Source organism: Festucalex cinctus, chromosome 17 (genome assembly GCF_051991245.1).
Source record: "Festucalex cinctus isolate MCC-2025b chromosome 17, RoL_Fcin_1.0, whole genome shotgun sequence".
NCBI lineage: Eukaryota > Metazoa > Chordata > Actinopteri > Syngnathiformes > Syngnathidae > Festucalex > Festucalex cinctus.
In genome coordinates, this window is record NC_135427.1 from 10,610,115 (window position 1) to 10,617,884 (window position 7,770).

The following is a 7,770-nucleotide window of genomic DNA, read 5'->3' on the forward strand; positions in this document are numbered from 1 at the left end:
GAGGAATAAGCGGTTAACTACATAACTGGAGAGGTTTTTAGGACCAATGGATCAGGACCAAGTCTGGAAGTCAACAATACACGCTGAAACTTGGAGAGATGCCACCCTAGTGACAAGCCAGTGTATCCCGAAAGCTAGCCACATAGCCTACTGACCGACAACCGAATGATCTGTGTCACAGTGTTCGGGGTTTGTCAATTAGTTTTCATGGCACTGAATTTGCTGTGGTTACAAATTTGAATCGCCTGTGTACGGTAACGGCCAATTAAGACATGAGCCTTCCTGAAGGGTATAAAAGTAGAGACTCCTTCAGGATTTTGTTTTGTTTGAAATAGTTCTATAGTAGGATATGGTATATGCACCCCAAAGCTCCATTTACCTTGCAAGGATAACTACTGGGCTGGATTTTCGAGTTTTTACCATCAGTAGAAGACCAAGCTGGAAAATTCAAGGGTACAAAAGCAGGATGCCACCCCAGTGACAAACCATTGTCCTCCCTAAGGGTACACCAATGTGGGAAAAATGGCCGATGCCACACTGTTAGACGTAGCGTTACTGTAGGACTCTCTTAAAACTATACCTACTGCACGTACCCCATAGGGATAATCTGCTAGACTCCAATGTGGCTGTACATTTTTTAAGATTAATGGATCATGGCCAAGCTGGAAATGTCAAGGGTATAAAAGCAGAACCATTGAGGACACCGCCCCAGTGACAAGCCATTATATCCCTAAGGGTAAAATGATGTATTTTTTGGAAAAAATGCCGGACATCTAGCCGCAGGCTTACAGTAGTAGATACTTGTAACTATTTGAAGACACAGGTTTGTTCCCAAGTTGTGAAAATGTCAAGGGTACAAAACAGACACCCCAGTGGCAAGGCTTGACTGCTTTCTTTTTTTAATAAACATATCCTACCTTCATCTCTTTTCCTCTTTTCACCGTTGGATCGCGGAATACCCAGAATGCCGTTAATGGAGTAGGACCCCGCAGGGTCGTTGGAGGCGCTGGTTACTGGTGGAGACACTGTGTTTGGCACTGAGAGAAAAGGAAGGGGAAAAAAACTCGTCAAGACCCGCTGTGAGTCCATTTCAATCTCCCGCTGATGCCGCTGATAGTGACGATGATGATAATGGTCGTGGTCGTGGCGATGCTGTGAGAGTGGGTACCTACCTATGGTATGGCCTGACGTCGACAGGGACGTCCCATCGGGCGACGGGTGGAAGGGCTGCTGCACTTTTGTTCGGATGATCCTGGAAAATAGTCGAAGCAGCTGTTACTTCAGTTTGGAAACATCGGCATTTGGAATAAGCGCTTGAGCCGAAAGTTGCGAATGTCTGGATTTCGGAAGCAAAACGTCCGTCCGTCCCTTCTGTCCATTCATTTCTATATCGCTAGTCCTCAGGGACAAGGCGATTTCACGACTTTGGAGGCACGACTGTGAAAGGGAATAGTGGAGCCTAAAGCAGGGCGAGGAAGTTGACCACTCAACACTGCCCTTTCTTATTTTGTTGTGTCAAAAATAGTCTGAGGGGTACATTACACATCACACCAGACCCTGGGATTGACGTCACCTAATTATCTAAATGCAGTAGGCATTTGAAAAGACTGATTCACCAATTTGCAGAAACAGTGTATGAACAGGACTGGACCACCGTTTTGCCATCCCTGTGACTACCTGGGTTCAGCCTCCCACTCTTCACCCTACTGGTAGCCCACCCCCCCCAGACTTCTGCAGAACCAGAACCCCCCTCCACCTACACCCTACCGCCCAGCATGCTCATCCGCATCGATCGGAAAAGTCCGGGATTAGGCCACACGGGCAAAGAGATGCAAATGGAGAGCTATAAATTACATGTGACAGGAAAGCAATAGTTCCTTATTCCCCCCCCCCTTTCCTCTGTGCTAGCTGGCGTTAGATTTGTTCCATCTGAGCGGCAGCCCTGGGGAGAAGGTGGCCTGTCACCATAATTTGTAAACTCTCAAACTACTTATCAGTTCTTCTTTTCTGGGTTTTGTAACTGTTTGCTTCGTTTTGTTTGATTTCAGTCTTCTGAAACAATTTTAGGGAATTCCCTGCAAGAAATTTAAAAATTTCTTTGTTTGTGAATTAGTAGTATTAAAAGTTGAAATTTTTTTAATCTGTGATCGGCAGACTTCATAATATACTAACGTTGGCCTACTAGCGTAGTTGCCTGAGTTTTTTTTTAACTTGCTGTCATAAAATAAAATCATATGCTTGCTAAAAAAAATAAAATACTTCTTTGTCTGTGAATTGTATCGTATTGAATGTTTTGTACTTCGTCCACTTGTTTTCCGAAAACATTAAAAAATGACAATTACGTTATATGCTAACGCATGTATTATATTATAACAACCCGAAACATTTATCTGGAAATATCACATAATAAACTCCACCATTTGACCCAAACATGATATGCATTGACAGTATATCTGATGGAATTAAAACTCTTCTCAATTCAATTTCAGAAACAAAAGGAGGGTCCAACTAGAAGCATTTAATTGGAATTTAAAAAAAAAAAAAAAGTGTAAAGACTTTTTTTTTTTTTTTTTTAATGGCATTAATACATGCGTTTTGGATTTATCGCATATTCACGTGTCTCGGTCGCCTTTTTAAGCGAGCACAGAGCATGAAATGAATTTTCTTCAGCCCTTTCTTATTTAAAAGATGTGTGTGCTTGTGTGTGTGTGTGTGTGTGTCCACACTCGCCCATCAGCTCATTAAAATGTAATGCCTCTATGGAACAGTGCGTCTTAAGCAAAGTTCATCACTAGGTGTGTGTGCGTGCGTGTGTGTGTGTGTCAGGAAAATACATCAGTTTGTGAGGAAAAGTACAGTTTATTAATATTCAGCTTAGCAATATGTTTATGGATGTTTGCAGTGGGCTATAAGAGCTGTTCCTAATATTTTGACCCTCTTATGTTGCCAGATATCACCACCAAATATAAGAAACACCTCTCAGTACTAACTACAGTACAATAATAAAAACATGAAATTAATATCTTAATTTTAAAAAGAGCGTTATTATCCTAATATAACATCAACATTTCCAATACAAAATAATGTGTTGAATGCAGCACCACCAAAAAAAAAAAAAAGGACTACGTTATTTTATTTTATGACATTCATTCCAAGCCACCACCCCTTTCGTTCTTGTTTTTAAATCTTAAGAGACAGGCCTGCAGTGGTGGCCCCGCCCCCTCCCGCCACTGTACGCATGCTCAGAAAGACAATTGGCCTGCTTTATGGCGCCAAAAGGCATGTGGTCACCCTAATATTGATCCGCGATTGCTTTGAGGGACCGCCAGCACCAGCACCGAGTGGACGCGTGCAACGCTGCATGGCCACATCATTAGGCACACCTGAACGAGCTCTTACAAGCCTTTACAAAAATATTGTGTAATATTTATGAACACCATTTTTTTGTAGCAGAATAATAATAAGAAGAATATACTCAAAAGTATCTACCTTTTAAAAAACAACCAAAAAAATGACGTGGAGCTGTTCCTAATATTTTGACTCTCTTAATTGAATGTCTCCGGTTTGATGGATGCAACCAGGTGTTTCTAATGTGACTTTATTTTTTTAAGCAAAGCGAGAGGGTCAAAACATTTGGAACACAAATAAGCATAATAATATCCATATTTTAAATGTAACAATATAAAGATATACACAAATTTGCATTGTATATTTTTTGACTCTCCTAATTGTTTTACATGCAAAAATGTGTTTACTGTATTTTAATCGAAAAACAAACATACAAATGCCCCCCTGCGTCCATCTTACCGGTTAATGGACGAGACGCTGGGCACGGTGTCGTTGTCGCAGATGCCCTCAGCCAGCAGCCTGTCGCGGATCTCCCACGCGAACATGGTGGGGTTCTGCCTCTTGTAGTCCGCGATCTTGTCCACCACCTTCGGCGTGGCCACTTTGGGCTTGGAGCCCCCGATCACGCCTGGTTTGATGCTACCAGTCTCATAGTACCTGCACCCATAGGGAAAAGAAAAAAACGAGAAAGACTTGAGTGGAGGCTATTTATTTTATTTTTTTTAATGGAATTGATATGTAACGTTTTTTTTTTTTATGGCTTATCTTCTCACACAAAAAAATTAGTCCTTATAAAGATATTTGACAGCAGGCGTGCATCCAGGGGCAAGTCAACCATGCACCACTATAGCTCCCCTTTACATGCAGTCAAGAATTATTGATTACCTTGCAAGCACATACATTGTATTTCCCCCCCAAAAAAAAAAAAAAAAAAAAATGCAGCCACCCTAATAAATGTATTTATATTTATGTCGATTTTACACATTTATGCTCGTTTGTTTGCAGAATTCACAAAAATAGAAATCTTATTTTTCACAAAACTGTCAAATGAACATTTTTGAATTGTTGTACAAAATAGAACATTTTTCGGACATTTTTATACCCCTATAAGTTAAAAATGCAAAAATCATGAGCACTATTTTTTTTTTGCAAATGCAAAATGATCTTTAAAAACATTAAATGCATTTAACCACCCAAATGCTTTGGTTTATGTAAAACGAAATTATTACATATAATAATAATAATAATAATAATAGCCATTTATTTGACTATATATTTACAGGAAGTTGAACATAAAAAAAAAAATCTTTTTTCACATGTATTCGTTTGTGCAAAAATGTCAAGAACTGCAGAAAAATATGAAATTCCACTTTTTCTTTTTAAAAAAAATATAGTGCATGCATTTTCCGTACATTTTGCTCAATCTCCCAGCACTAAAATCAGCCTTGTAACAAATCATAATTCCATCCATGCAGCCCAAATGGTTATATAAATCTTTCCGTACCTGCCGAGGATCTTGCTGACGCAGCCGTGGCTGACGCGCAGCTGCCGGGAGATGTCGCACGGTCGGACCCCCTGGTGGGCCAGCTCCACGATGCGCTGGCGCACCACGTCCGGGAGGGGCCTTCCGTTGACGAACACCCCGCCGAGCTGGTTCACACCCCCGTGCCCTACGTGGGAGACAACAGCAGCACACACACACCGGCAGCCTAACATTACATAAAGCCGTAAATGGCAACAAAATCGCAAAATGGGATGTGAAGCTATACTACAGATTTGTTTCTTACAAAACAAAAAAATCAATAAATTTACATCTCTGTGCTAAATCAGCATTTTAAGCCAAGCTGTTTTTTTTTTTTTTTTAAGAATGCTTCGTGCACATTATTAATGATTATATAGTGAATTAATTCATATTATAGGAAGTAGGCCATTGTCCTCAAATAGTCCCAGAAAAAAAAATCTTACAAAATAGTCCACAAAATGCCCATCTCATCATATAAATCCAATTTAAACTATTTTTGCACATCAAACCACAAAAAAGAAATCAAATTAAAGCCAATTTAATACACATAAAAAATAAAAACAAGTTTCCCACAGTGCAGCATTCCTGCTCATATTAGATTCCCTTTCACAGTTTTAATGCTAAATAATTGATCGAGCTTTAATAACTCATATTACCGTTATTATTTTTGCTGAATGAGTGGAACACAAAAAGAATCAATTATTCACTCGAAATCATATCAAGTTGCACGTGCGAGTAGACTCATGTTGCACATTTAAAAACAAACAAACAAACACTTGAATTAGACTAATTTTGACTACTTGAAAAGATTCCATGCAACTGCACGTGTTTACACGCTAATAATAATAATCATCATCATCAATGAAAGTGGCGTTTGTGCTACTTACGGTGCATGGCCGCGAAGGGGTCCGCCTTGCAGTGAATATCCATCGGATAGCAAAGGAAGGAAAACAAATCAACCCAAGCCGCCGTGTCGCCTGCTTACGATGTCAATGAATAGAAAAAAAAAACAAACAAAAACAAATCACGATGCGTTGTCGCCGCCGCCCCCCCACCGCCGCCACAGTAGCGCATATGAGGGCCAACTTTGCGACCCCTCCTCGGATAGAAAAGAGACCGCAAAAGTTGCTTGGCTAGTGGGGTGCAAGTCCGGTTGAGGGGCTGGCAGGTGCGTCGCCCCCCCACCACCACCACCCCTTTTCGGGTTCAGCGTCGCAGACCGAGCGGGAAGCTCATCTCGGTATAAGGTTCCGGTGTGCGTTGAGAAGCTCGGTTCGGTTCGGTTGTATAGCTCCCCACGATCCGTGCGCGGCGGCAGGCCCCCCCACACCCACCCACAGTGCAGCTGTGATGTGCTCGTGTGGAGGTTTTGCACCGGGAATGAAGCCGGTGTCGGTGTGTGCGTGCCTCTAAAAGCGGCAAGCATACACGCACACGCTACTCGTACCCCCTCCCACCTCCCCTTTCCACCCCCCCCCCCCCCCCCCAAATTGCTTGACTTGTCAGACAAAGGCAGTACATGCCAACACACACACACGAAAAAAAAAAAAAAAAAAGTGCCGATGATGAGGTCTGACTCATTTGCAGGAAGTGCATGCCCAAATAAGGAACATCAGCCAGTGTTCATGACATTTACATTAAACGTAAATCGAAATTCATTGTGTGATTTTTTATTTATTTATTTTTTTTTTTAAGAATTAAAAAAAAGAAAAAGATTTCATGGCATTTCTGTCAATTTTGTGCAAGATGTTAATATTTACAATTTTGATACACATCATAAACAAATTCAAATGCGGCTATTTCACATTTTCCTGCATGGTAACTGAGTTTATCCATTATGTATCTAATTTAGAGTAGAACTTTATTGTACAGTTTGTACTTTTTTTCTTTTTTTTGCTACTTTGTTTATATCTCAATACATTAATTTTAATATTTTAGTGGCATGGTAAGGAGCCAAAAATAAAGTAAAAAGTGTCATGTAAACGTTTAAAAATATGACAGAAAAAAAATTTAATATTTCAAAGTATGATACAAACATCCTAAAAATACTGTGTAAATATTACAGAAATAATACATAAATGTTTTTTGAAAGGGAAAAATACACACAAGTGTAACAACATATTATAGTGTGTAAATAAATATTCCATTATACATTGAATAAATATTCCCTAAACATGATAGAAATATTAAAAAAAATATACTGTAAACATTATTGAATAAATCTTCCCTAAATAAAAAGTTAAAAACAAACAAGTATTGCTAAATATGACACAATTATTCCAAAATGACTTCAATATTCCACAATCCAAGACATAAATATTCCCTTAAGATGACAAAAAATAACTTAAAATAAAAATCCTGTATGAAAATGAAATATGAATAATAACACATATTCATTCCAAAAATATTTAAGCATTCCACAAAATGACATAAGAATTCCCTAAACATGCTTCCATGTCATATATCTTCTAAAAATACTTCCTTATGATTTAAAAAGAATGACGATCCGAAATGAAATCATTTGATTTCATTTTTTCAAACGTGAACTGTCCATGTACGCCATTAACAGCAAGCTAACTGTGAGATGTTTTTGTTGGTCCAAGGTTCAGACAAGAAGATGATGAGGGCGATGACGTTTTTTTCCTCCACATGTCGCAGTACCATTCTTATTCTGTAGATGGCGCTGTAGAGTTTTACAAACACCTGCTTTGCTCCCAAAAGTCTAAACTTATTGCAGGTAATAAATACTATTCCCTCTTATTTTTCAAAATATTTTATTAGCACTATTAATACACATAAGAAACAATTAAATTTGGATTTGAATTTGTACAAATACATGCATGTGTATTACAAATCATACTCGTAAATATTGCAAACTAAAATGCCAAATCAATTCCATA

The 7,770-nt window shown here is 39.1% G+C and overlaps 1 protein-coding gene across 4 annotated transcripts in view; it reads right to left on the reverse strand.

The window, feature by feature from the left end:
- Window positions 1-6,174, reverse strand: part of LOC144004614 (paired box protein Pax-2a-like) — a 33,895-nt gene extending 27,721 nt beyond the window's left edge. For all 4 annotated transcript variants that reach the window (XM_077501947.1, XM_077501944.1, XM_077501945.1 and 1 more), the window contains exons 1-5: window positions 5,758-6,174; window positions 4,853-5,018; window positions 3,808-4,005; window positions 1,173-1,252; window positions 918-1,037 (exon numbers count right to left, since the gene is read on the reverse strand). In XM_077501947.1, the coding sequence (XP_077358073.1) occupies window positions 918-1,037; window positions 1,173-1,252; window positions 3,808-4,005; window positions 4,853-5,018; window positions 5,758-5,800 (607 nt within the window). In that variant the 5' untranslated portion in view covers window positions 5,801-6,174. The remainder of the gene's footprint in view (window positions 1-917; window positions 1,038-1,172; window positions 1,253-3,807; window positions 4,006-4,852; window positions 5,019-5,757) is intronic.
- Between the last annotated feature and the right edge of the window lie 1,596 nt (window positions 6,175-7,770).